Raw genomic sequence first — 13,136 nt, forward strand, 5'->3', positions numbered from 1 at the left:
GAGTTATCAAATTTCTTTTTACATTTAACACGTCCAGTCAGTTTAAAAGAAAAATTGAAAAAGAATGGTTAATCATACGACGGTCACGTGATGGTTATATGATGATCACATGACTTACCATCCTCTTGAGTTCTAACGTAGATTGGGTCGCTCCTGACACCCTCGCCCTTCCGTGTGTAGGCCAGTACCTGAATACTGTAGTTCGTATACTTTTGGAGGTTACTGATCGTTACTTCCAACTTGGAAGACGTCTCAATGTTAGCGTCACTTTCATCTGAAAAAGTCGTGTGAAGTCTACTGATACAATATCAAACTTATAAAACAGCTACAAGAATACAACAAACCATTTCGACGCACAACGGTCACCATGACAACAGATCAAAGATACGGATAAGCATCAACACCCGATAATTTACGATACGAATTTGCGATCGAATAGGTGAATATTGCGATTCGATCGCAAATTCGTATTGAACATTGAAGACCCTTCGATAACCGCTCAAAGAGACTTCTCTCAAGGCCAATGTGACAGAGCAGTTAACGAGGATTAAATACTTTTAGGGGTTAAATCTTGCTTTTTTTTGGGGGGGGGGGGGGTAGATTTATTGAGCTGGTTTATTAAGACCAATTCAATGAACTGCAAATGTTTTAAATGAATCATTCAGAATACAACAGTATTACTGCAAGAAATCATAGTATATATATACACCAAAACCTTTTCAACTTCCAAGAGTTTATTGTATTGCTCGTAAATTTTCGATTTCAAACGTACCTTCATCCTTCCTGACAGGTTTGTAGAGGATTCTGTATCCCTGTAGGATCCCGTGCAGTGTAAACAGAGGAGGCGGGGACCAGATCACCTTGATTGCCTGTGAATTGATGGCGTTCGCCTGGACACCCTGAGGAGGTTGACTAGGTACTAAAATATATAAAGTTTGTCAATAATGTAATCTGTGATGTATGGAATTTCACAAATCAATTTGATAGATTAATGAGGTTTTAACCTTTAAAAAGGAAACGTTGGCGGATATGTTGGCGTTGTGACTACTTAAAATGTTCGCGTGGTTTTTGAAATCTATAAACTCTATATATCTGTAATCTATGTAATCTTTTTATATATATTCGCGTGCAAATATTTTCGAACTAATTTGTTAGTATTTGCAGTAATCCTGTTTTGGAAATATTATTTTTTCATCGAGCAATTTTATCAAAAATATTAATGATTTTTTATTTTATTTAAAGATAACATATTGGTTAATTTACATGTGATTCGGGTATGTATTGAACGAGTGTCATTTCAGTGCGTTGCGTTATACCTACCCAGGAATAACGCACTGAAATGACAATCGTCTAATTGGTACACATTTCCGATCTAAAAGTAAAATTGTGTACTTACCATCTTCAAGTGTGAACACGCTGTAGTCAACAGACTTGGGACCCTGACCCATGTCGTTGTACGCCTTGATGTGAACGGTATACTCCGTGAACTTCTCTAGGTTGTGGATGTCAAGAACGGGCTCAAACTCTCCCTCTACAGCCTTGGTAATGTAAATAAACCGGGACGGACTACTCGTCTCCTTGTACCCAATGTAATACCCCTTGATTACTCCATTTCTCTCCGACTTTTTGGGCGGCTGCAGTAAGAGTAAATGGATGTTTGTTATATATCCCCAAAACAACCATATCACACTCCCAGAACGATGTCTGTCATGCTTATTTAGTCGTTTAAACAACACAAACTGACATCATTTGCGTACTCCTTATCTTATTGACGGTATTGGAGTACGGGCAGAAAGGCTAGATCCCTTCATTTTAAGAATATTACCAAAAGGCTTTTTTTATTATATTGTAAACATCCTCTATTATATCTAGTCCGAATATATATGATTTAGGTATTACCAACAGGTAAGTGTTGTGGTCCAGGGCGTGACTGTATTGTTCTTCGGCAGAATATATATAAATATGATAACACTCTACCTAGTTGGTAGGTCGTCTCAACGCGGTTCAAAAACTATTATCCGTGATTATAGGGCCTTTGCGACAAGCAAATATCTTTCCCAACTCCCTGGGGAGCATACAGCTAGTGTTGCCATTTCGTCGCTCACAGCTAGCATGCAACAATTCTAGCACTGCCCAACCACGTACTCATTTACAGCTGAGTAGACTGGAGCAAGCGGAGTAAAGTATCTTGCTTAAGGATACAACACACTGCCGTGCCGTGACTCGAACCCGCAACGCTTCGGTCACGATCCCGGCTTCCTATCACTAGACTACCCTGTCTCTGTATCGCTGACATTCCGACAAACTTACCATCCATAAAATCTTCAGAGCCTCTGAGCCGATAGCCTTGATCTGTATTTTCTGGGGCGGTCCGGACGGTCTTTCCTCATCCATGGCGACTGATATTTGCTCGCTGGGCAGTCCGAACCCGACGGAGTTATTGGCCCTGACTCTGACGTAAAAGACGTACGCGGGGTGAAGGTCGGTAAGGGTTGCTGTCAGGAATTTGGACTCGACCGTAACGTTAGGGAGGACTCCCTGCCATACACCTAGACACACAAAACAAGTAAAATAGTAACTGAAGTGTCGATAAATATTCATGCTGTTTGGTTGGACTCGTGTTTAATCCGGAAACATGCTCGATATATTTTTCAAATCACAATATACTCGTGGTAATCCTTTGAATATTTTTGACAATACATTATTTATAATAATTAATTTTACCTAAAATAATGACAATTGCATATGTACGTTTGCAACAAAATTTCCATAATTGTGGTAATATATGCCAGAACAAAATTTAAAAATTATAAATAACAGCAAAATATAATTTTAAATTTATAACTTTGGCATTGTTTCCTTGCCGTTTTGTCTACCTGAGGAGTTGATGTACTCGATGCTGTAGTAAAGGAGGGGCGTGTTTCCGTTATAGGGCTGTGACCAGGATACGGTGAGATTCCGGCTCATCACCTTCACAAGTGTCAGGTTAGCCGGTGGTTCGGGGGGCTCTACAAAGACAAAATCACAATACATGTAAGTATTACACACAGAGTGTACACATTTACGTCACCACGAGCCCATTGTCTCAGAAACATACTGTAAAATCATGAATTTTCGTGGGGCATTCAATTTCGTTTATTTCGTGGATAACAAAAATCCACGAAATTAAATCCCCACGAAAACATAAATTTAGTATGATATAGATAGGGGAAAATCGGAAATCAGCGAAATATAATGTCCTTGAAACAGGCTAGTATATGAAAACCACGAAATTTTAACCCCACGAAAATAATTGATTCTATAGTACTATCGTTTATTGATATTGATTAAATTCTGCAACGTGGGGATCGTCTAAACTCTTACTATTGAGAGTCGGTATCGCATCGGGGAAGCATGGCAACGCCAATGTTCACTAATCATCAGTATATAATAAGCTTATAAGAGTTGCCTCCCCTATGCCAGTTGAAAACATTGACTGTCGGTTAGTGAAGACTCATAAATCAATTAAAACCGTAGTTTTACTTACCTAAGACAGTGAGTCTCATCGACTGGACGCCGTTTCCGAATTTGTTTTTGGCAAAGCATACGTAGAACCCAGTGTCTTCTCTCAGAGTAGGATGTAGGGCCAGAGTAGACAGCTTACCCCGTGTCGTGCTAACAGTCTTCATATCTCGCCTGTAATATATTAATAATAATAATTCGAGGTTCTTATATACGGCTTTATCACAATTTAGTTCGTAGGTCGTCTCAAAGCGGTTCACAAATTATTCTCCGTAGTTATAGGGCCTTTGCAACCAGCCAATACCTTTCTCAACTCCCTGGGGAGCATACAGCCGGAGCTGCCATTTCGGCGCTTACAATTAGCATTCAACAATTCTAGCACTGCACGTACTCATTTACAGCTGAGTAGACTGGAACAAGCGGAGAAAAGTATCTTGCTCAAAGATACAACACAGTGACGTGCCGTGACTCGAACACGCAACCCTTCGGTCACGAGCCCGGCGTCCTATCACTAAAGTACAGTGCCTCCTATACAACAGTATTTGTTCAGTCATGTACTGAATCACAAAAACGCATATAGACATCGATGTCACTAAGATAAATTGTATCTAGTTGAAGACCGATTTCTTTAAAATGATTGCGAAAATTACCTACTTAATGCAATGAAATGGATATAGCAGTTAAACTGTAAAGATGTGATTCGGTTTGAAGATATATATTGCTGAAAACATTGGACAACGGCTATACTATAATTTCTTACAAGTAAGTAAGATTCTCTATAAACGTACAATACAAAATGATACTTTTGAGTAATATGCAGTATAATCGATAGTTATATTATTTCTAAGCTGGACATCAAATGCAGTAAGGTGTACCACATATCAAATATTTAATATACGTTTTTTTGTACATAAATAGTAAAATTCAAACTTAATATATGCAGGGTTTTTTTGTTCAGTAGAATTCACAATTTAGGTTTGTTATTGAATCTAAGGCAAATTAATAATTTAAGCTTGAGACTGGGATATTTTTGGTCAAGATTGTTATTCATTTAGATGTAAAATGTTTTCACTGGTCACAGCTTACCTGGGGTTTGGTAGCGTACTCAGCTGTTGTCCATTGAAGCTCCACGTAACCGCCAGTGGTTTATCTCCAATAGCCTGACAGTCCATAGTAATGTTATGGTCGCGTCTAACTGTGTAGTTTTTCATGTGACTGTCGAACCGGGCGGGAACTGTAAATAGTAAATAATTGATGTAATACAGAGTATATATTATTCTAAAATATATATATTTCCTACTAGCTGAACAGTCAGCGTAGGTGCAAATGCTAGTTGGGATCTTGCATGAAGGCATGAATCACTTATAAATAACTTCTTTGAATGGTTCTCTTATAAGAATAACTGCCAACAAGGGGCTGAGAGTACTAACAACAAATGAACGTGGACCATGAGATACACTTCCTTCATTTTTACTTGCAATTATATATTGTTGTGAAATATGTATCAATAGACAATTTTATTTAATTGTTCTACATATTATTTTAAATAAAAAAGAAGCGATTTCCCAAGAACTCCTAATATTATACTTACTGTGAACGGTGAGGAAGATGACTTTGCTGAGTCCCACTCCGACTCTGTTGTCTGCATGACATAGATAGTAACCATGATCTGATTCTTCGGATTCCCGGATGATCAAAGTCCCGTTGCTAAGCAACTGCATCCGGTCGGTAGCATTCTCAGCATCATCCTTGAGATACTCCAGAGCCATGTAGTTACCTGGTTTGGTACCTGTCACAGGTCATAAGGTCATAAGTAGTCAAATTGTAGTAAATTGCAGTCAAACAACAAAATGGCACTTCCTCCTTAGGATACCCTTTTTATGCAGAATATTTCATTATTTATCTGATTTTGACAATCATTAAAAGAATTAGGGAATTGCTCATATCGGTATATTGAAATACATCACAGGAGTTGATTCGTCAAATAAACGAATGTATTTTGCATGTTAGCATCGCAGTATAATCAATGCAAAATATCCATGTTAACATTAATTAAATGTTATTGATGAAAAATTATTAATGTCAATATCATTATTAACATTTTACTGCATTTGACCGTACATTTTTTATGAATATCTATAAAATTATATATAAAGTATTCGCTTTAACTTAAGTATCATTTAATTTTAACAACGATTGTTAAACAGTATATGTTATAATGCTCGTATCTTCTACGAGATGATTTAATGAAAGAAGGATTCATAGAGATATTTTTTTTCAACAGTTTTGTTACCGGCAGCTTTCATCCACATTATGTAGGGACTAGGGGTTCCAGCTGTCAGACAATCAAGGGCCACCGTTCCTTTCAGGATCACAAACGAGTCCTCAGGCTCAATTATCCAGCGTGGCGGAACTGAAACAAAAACATAGTCCTACAGACACTGAAAAGGCAACAATAACTGTGATTGGAAATTTTCGCTTTTCGATCCTCCCTTTGTACCAAAACTTATGTAGGCGAAGTTGCTGCAGTATCTGTTTCATCGGATATCAATGTCTTAAATTTTCGCGTTGATTTATTAAAACTAAAATTATAGAAAATTGCATAATTACAGTTTATGTTTTCTTAATTTAATATTATTTGGTTCATAATTATAAGCAAACTGTTTGTTATTGTTTATCAAATAAGTTATCTAACGAACGTGTGTTACTTAGGTTGAACCATTAGATGCAACATCGTATAAAAAGATGTTACATTCTTTTTAACAAAAGAACGGTTACTATGTAAACAAATATGGTGAAATCATTAAACTAAAATAACAGTTTTTTCAGACGCATTAATAATATTTTATTTGCTATCACAAAAATAGCCTACGCATCATTTTGGCAAGACAAATGTCTCCCTTCGATGTTTTATCTGACTAACAAGTGTATATAATTTCAAACATCGATCGAACATGATCACATACCATCCACGTGTAGAGGGGCGGTAAAGTTGACCCCGGCGGCGTCATTCTGTGCCTGACAGGTGTAGTTGCCGTTATGGGTGGGGCTGACGTCACCAATGGACAACATACTACTGTAACTGCCAACCGTCTGAAAACACAACACATACGAAACAATAGGCAATGTCTAATTGTATACGCCCGGAAGTGTATATTCTTGATATGAATAGCAACTGGAGCGGTATGAACTTACATAAAAACATTCTTTAACAGCTGAAGTATTTTGGAAGAGTTATCTTTCTTCCCTCTATTCGTTGGCAAGATAAACGTAAAACAAAAGTTCCATACATGAATACACCGTTATTTGTAATTTCGTTGCCAAGGAAACGTACCGTGATGGTGATTCCCATGTCCGGAGGGATCTCTTCGCCGTCCTTCGTCCACTTTATTTCTAAGGGCTGGTCACCACTACTGACCACACAGGACACCACAACGCGGTCCCCCTGCTTCTTACGCGGGAAGTTGAACGAGTCTATCTTCGGTGGTTCTACGAATTGTAGAATACATACAATTTAAATACCGTCACTATATGACGTTTTTTTGTAATGGCGAGCCGTAAAACGTTAAACCTTATAATAACACAGCCTAAAGAAGTAGGACTGAAATAAATGGCGTCTAGTTCAACAAAGGAGAACTCAAAATCAATTGCATTGACATCCATTCCTATTGATAGTAAGACTACCGTCAAATACATGAACCCGGCTTAAAATTAAACATCTATTTAAAATAAGTTGCTACAGTGCAAAAAAGCAAACGAATCTTCATTTGAAGGCCGATGTATGCAGAGATATTTGGGGAATATTAAATAGTAATGTAGTTCTCAAAGGCAGGTGAGTCATAGATGATGCCGATTTTGCAGTTTTTTCACTCTTTATTTCGGTGTTCCGAGTAGCAGTGCTTACCGAGTACAGTGATAAATAGACTGCTACCATTGCCTTGTCCATCCCCATTCTTGGCAGTACACGTGTACTGACCGATGTCTTGGTATTTTTGGACCTTTTTGATTGTCAGCGTTCCGTTGACGACATCCTGAAGATGATTCCGGGGCAGGACAAAGCCACCTTGTCAACACAAGTACATAAAATGTATTACTACAAGATGACAAGGTTGTCAATCCCGTTGTATTGTGCGCATAGGTGACAACTCAAGCCTGTTAAGTAACCAATTATATTGTAATTACCCATGCATGTGTCGACAGAGGAAGTTAAAAGCAATATTAGTATTTGATTTGACTTAAAGGTGTTAATATAATCAGGAGATATATTTAGTCTTAGTACCATCCATGATATTGCAGCGCTCTCAAATTCTAGCAAACTCTGTTATACAGATTAGTACATTGACGTATATGTGCGAACACAACATAATAATATTAATAATAATATACAATATTTGATATAGCGCCCTACCTAGCTAGAATAAGCCACTCTAGAGCGATTAACAGCACCTAGATATACTATTAATACAATCAATACAATAAGAATATACATTAATCAATACAATTTTGAGAACTTCGCAGGAGCTACCTTATCAGGCGCTAACTACTAGTCCTATGCCACCTGGCTAATATCTCCCTATGTCTGTATACCTGCGTGTGTGCTGGAGATGTATTGTACATACAAAATGTATGCAATAGCAAACGATATATGCCATAGAAACGAACATACAGGACCTTAAACCGCTAAAATAAGACTACCAATAAAATATATTCGTTCACAGTACCACAATTAAGACACTTTATCCGTAGAGATGTCCCAACAATTTTAAGAAACTGCAATCTTATAACTGTTTATTATTGCAAAGTTATTGCTCGATGCTTTTACATAAACTGCAGAATTTTACATTAGAAAATGAAATTAATGATATGTCAGCACTACCATTACTTAATAAAATAATTTATATGGTAAGATATCGTTATATTTTACCTTTTGACCACTTGATGGACTTCACCGGATAACCAGCGACATAGCACCTGATGGACAGTGGTTCTCCGGCCGTAGCGGTCAAGTTTTGCATCTTCCGCACATAAGGGATACCTTGATTAAAATGATGTATGCCATTAATCTTAAAAAATTTTAAACTGACAACAAGACAACATTATTTTTTAACTAAACACTTCGTAAGAGTGAATATTCTTTTTTACATTAAGGATACTTATGATTCAAACGTTTATAAATATTGATATGTAACGATGTGGTAGAGAGATAGAAAATGCAAAGAACATTGACACAAAACAACACTTTACTTCATGCTACTGAGGCACACTACACAATGATAATGAGTTTTCCTTGCATAGTATATTGACATTTATGGCTACTCTCCAAGCGTTCTAAACATTTCGACGAATATAACATTATACCGCATGGTATTAAATACTTGGAAATAAAGTGATAATTATGGAAAAGTAAAACTCTATTATATATTTCTAGTTGATTATATATATCCCATAACTTCTTATTATTATTCTACGTCCTATATATAGTCCACGTCGTCATCCCTACAGTATAATGCTATCTTTTCTATTCACCAAATACCCCACATCACCACAACAACTTTGTTACATATTTTCCCATTCACCATTTAGCCAAAGACATCATTGCAGTATTAAAGTATAATTTAATTTTGCCTCTCTCCCACATAATATTTGTTTTGGTATATATCGTGTATACCTAAAAAGAAAAACAACTGATGACGGAACTACTTTTTACAGTTCAGAATGCAAAATTACAACGCAGCTTTTTTTTAGCGCAATTGTTTAGTTTACGTAAGAATTAAATAAATCTTTAACTGTGCATTGACAACGTGTTTGTCTACATTTGTTAAATTAAATTATAAAGAATGCCCATAACAGCTTTATCGTGTATTTTCTATTGACCATAGACCATAATATCCTATAGCAGTATTACATCTGTATTATATTTTTTCCCATTTTTTCAGATACAGCAACATGACAGTGCCTTGCTCATTGACCTGTTTCACGTCTTCTTGAAATATATCCAAGCATTCACATAACAGGTGCTGATGTGAAAGTTTTTGTTTCGTGATTCACATTGTTTTAGTTGTGTTAATGGCAGTCATCTAATTAACATAGAAATGTGATAATTCTAAAAAAAATATAACCGTCATCTAACAATATCTGCTTAAGGAAAACAATACAAAAATATAAGATTTTGCACGAATTTTTTGGATGTCTACGGCTCGCAAACGCGTTAAAAAATAAATTGGTGTTAAATTGGTGTTAAAGTTTTTTTTCTTTTTTCTTACTAATATAATATACCCATAACTTTATGTCAATCATGTTCGAAGTCAAGAGAGATAATAAACTAAAGACATACATTTGTTGATTAAGCATAGTCGTTGTTTATATTTATATAGAAACACCATCAGGAATTGTCTATTGTATGGAACATATTCTGAACAAATAATAGTTTAAAAAAACATATTTCGATGATAATGATAATAATGGCAAATCAGAATATCTAAACGTTAAGATATTGAACTTGATTGATGATCTGTAGAAGTCCTTTTATTAATATTTCATACATTTAAAATGACTGATCGGTTATGAGACGTCCCATTCATAACTGTTTGTGGTAAATAGATTGAGACGCCCCCCAACCACAAATCATTATGCCTGCGCCATTATCACTTTAACACAACAACGTGATAGATTAAGTTCGCGGGTGATCGGGTTCGAATACCGGCCGATAAGGGGCCGAATCATAAAGAAGGTTTTGATCAATTACTCTGATAAGGTTTTGGCACGTCAACATGCCATTTGGCACTTTTTATGAGATTACAGACGCCATATTTATGTGAAATTCCCGCGATTTTTGTTCGCACGGGAAGTCGGTGATCAGGGTTATCGCGCGCTCGAGGTGAAACAAGTCAACGGGACGGCTTTCAATGAGTGTAACCATTTTCGTACTTTATTTTGATAATTGTTTAAAATGTGTCAGATCTATGAGCATGCTAACCTTTTATATAATTCAAGAAATCATGAAAAGCAAATGTTCAGTTTATGCTAATCACTTATTTGATGGCATCCAATGACTGTTAATCAATTTGCAACCTGTTCATCCTTTCTTGAGCCCCTATTTCCCCGTTGGGAACCCCTGCATGATAAGGCCACGTCACCACGTCAATGATTTGTTACATAACTTGATCACATTTAGTTTTTGTTGCAACGCAAATTGTATTTTTATAACTTTTTTTCAGATTCAGTTGACATGACATGGAAAATCAATCAAAGCGCTGACAGCATATCGCAGGGACATTTCCCGTGTGAAAATCGAAATAAAAACGTCTCAGTATCCTGTGGACCTAACATTGATATGTTAACCGATGGGTTTTATTGTTTTAGTTTCGTTCTTATAATAACAATTTGTATCAATATTGAACACCGATAAATCTTTCCAATCAACGGCATGAAATGTTGCAATCATATCTAAAAATATCAGTTTATTTATTACGAAAACAATTAATATGAAAAGTTACATTTTTCTTTCAATTATATACAATTATGTTGCAACCTTTCAAAATGTAAATATGTTGGTGAAGAAATAAATAAATGTAAGAAAGCGATTTATTTGGCTTATTAATCGATCATTACTCTGAAGATCGCAATTCTGTGTAGAAGCTTAATTTCCTTTTGTAGTGTAAACTGAAACTAGAAAACAGCAATTCGCTTTTAGATAGTAGCATTCCTTGTTTTCTTGTTTAATTGTCCTCTCTACAGTATTTGTATCAGGAAAAACTGGCAATTTAGGCATGACGTGATATGATTTATGATTTTATTCCGTTTAGGGTCAATTCGGGGATGTTTCTTACTAGACAGAGGAAACACGTTCTTCATCCCCACGAAAGAGTCCAACATTTACCAAATTTATCCGATTATTACACATCGGAACATTTCGTACCATGCGACATCAAAATCTACCACTTAAAATTCCGAAATCATTACAGAAGTAAATGTAACAATAAGTATTTCACTTATTCATTGACCAAATGCTCTTTATGTCAGTTCAATTTGCAAGAAGGCAACTTCATATGAAACTGTTTCAAATAATAAAAAGATGAAAAGGGTACTTAATTTTATATTTTGGAGAAGAATGGCATTCTTTTTTGTTTTCACGTTTGGCCACTTAAAATCGATCCAATTTCAATCGAAATGAAAAACTCTGTGAGTTGTTTGCCAAACTAAGTCGCCTCTTCCACATATAAGACGCATTATCGGTTATGGAAACTACCTGCCGGGTGAACTATCAATATCCACTTATAGGGGTCCCCGTTGGTCTTGATATTGACAACATTCAAGCTGTTTTCATGATCTAGGCTACATAAAAATTGCATATTCAAAAACAATTTTGGTTGCCGCTGATTTGCATGCGATAAGACCCACGAACCATTGGCAGATTTGAGGAGATCTGTTTCCGATATAAATCGAGGAAAATGGTATTAAAATGACAGAATCAGGAGATTTCCGGCCTATTGTTACGAAACTATAGAATCAGCTTTTCCATTTATCGGATAACTAACTCGTATTGACATTTTGCACGTGGTATCATATCGATTGGCGGGCAAACAGCATGTCGTTAACAATTGTTACCAGCAATAAATTCGAGAAAACTGTCGTCAATCTCTGCTAAATTTTCAATGGTGTTCACACGTCAAAATATTTCCACGGCTTTGTTTTAAATCAATGTCTGTATATGTAACGATATAGCGCCCTCTCTCGGAGGATTGGGTAATTAGTTAACAGGCTGTGTGTCGTCTGCTCGTTATCATCAGGACTGGTTCCAGTTTCAACTAATTGTTTGGTGGAGCAAGAAACGCGATGATAAATTTTTGTAAGAAGTTGGTGAAAATCATAGAAAGTTAAAAATGCATCGAACTTTAGACACGTATGACTTCACAGTAAAAGCACAAAATCGAATGATTAAGTGGTTTTTTTTTATATATATATAATTGTATAATAATAATGAATAGTCCAATTATGACCTTAAACAAAAACATGTTTTTTTGTGATTTCATTGATTCAAAACAAAGTGTTTATGAACGATGTTTTCTGTATCTATTTGAACAAAAGATGTAAGGTATGGTAAGAAATAGAGCCCAGAACCTCTATTTATGTAGTTAGGAAAGCAACGTTGATATCGGTTCATGTTCATTTGTACCAAACGTACAACGTGTTATAAACTAATATTTTAATGTTAGCAATGCCAGAAAATATTCCAGTTACAAAGTAACGGCGATCTAAAGGATTTAAAGCCCACGAACATATTACATAATATTTAAAAATAAGCAAATTTCATTTTTTCAAATACAACCTTTTACAAATTTTGAAAAAGTTTCCTTATGGTTTCAAGAACCTTTTATCAAAACGGTAAAAGATAATTGTCATTGACCAAACGATATAATAGGAAAGGTAATTAAGAAATAATAAACGTCTATATGACTTGTCTCGGTTACTATTCTATTTCTCGAAATGTTAATTAGGCGTTTGTTATGTTCTAGTGATAAATTGCTCGGGTGTAGGGTATAGCTGTAAAAATGTATACAAACCTATCAACAACACCATGTTTGAAATGTTAAATCTACCATTTCTGATAATAAATAATAATAATAATTGGAGGT

At 35.8% G+C, this 13,136-nt stretch overlaps 1 protein-coding gene across 1 annotated transcript in view; it reads right to left on the reverse strand.

Moving 5' to 3' along the window:
* LOC110465678 (Down syndrome cell adhesion molecule homolog) overlaps positions 1 to 13,136 on the reverse strand; it is a 109,771-nt gene that overhangs the window by 17,137 nt on the left and 79,498 nt on the right. Inside the window, exons 8-20 of the mRNA XM_021521643.1 lie at positions 8,426 to 8,536; positions 7,406 to 7,564; positions 6,836 to 6,990; positions 6,468 to 6,594; positions 5,795 to 5,914; positions 5,093 to 5,290; positions 4,588 to 4,735; positions 3,527 to 3,675; positions 2,877 to 3,008; positions 2,311 to 2,549; positions 1,397 to 1,634; positions 773 to 919; positions 119 to 274 (exon numbers count right to left, since the gene is read on the reverse strand). Coding sequence (XP_021377318.1) covers positions 119 to 274; positions 773 to 919; positions 1,397 to 1,634; positions 2,311 to 2,549; positions 2,877 to 3,008; positions 3,527 to 3,675; positions 4,588 to 4,735; positions 5,093 to 5,290; positions 5,795 to 5,914; positions 6,468 to 6,594; positions 6,836 to 6,990; positions 7,406 to 7,564; positions 8,426 to 8,536 — 2,079 coding nt within the window. The remainder of the gene's footprint in view (positions 1 to 118; positions 275 to 772; positions 920 to 1,396; positions 1,635 to 2,310; positions 2,550 to 2,876; positions 3,009 to 3,526; positions 3,676 to 4,587; positions 4,736 to 5,092; positions 5,291 to 5,794; positions 5,915 to 6,467; positions 6,595 to 6,835; positions 6,991 to 7,405; positions 7,565 to 8,425; positions 8,537 to 13,136) is intronic.

This window comes from Mizuhopecten yessoensis, unplaced genomic scaffold, assembly GCF_002113885.1.
Source record: "Mizuhopecten yessoensis strain PY_sf001 unplaced genomic scaffold, ASM211388v2 scaffold11097, whole genome shotgun sequence".
In the NCBI taxonomy this organism is placed as follows: domain Eukaryota; kingdom Metazoa; phylum Mollusca; class Bivalvia; order Pectinida; family Pectinidae; genus Mizuhopecten; species Mizuhopecten yessoensis.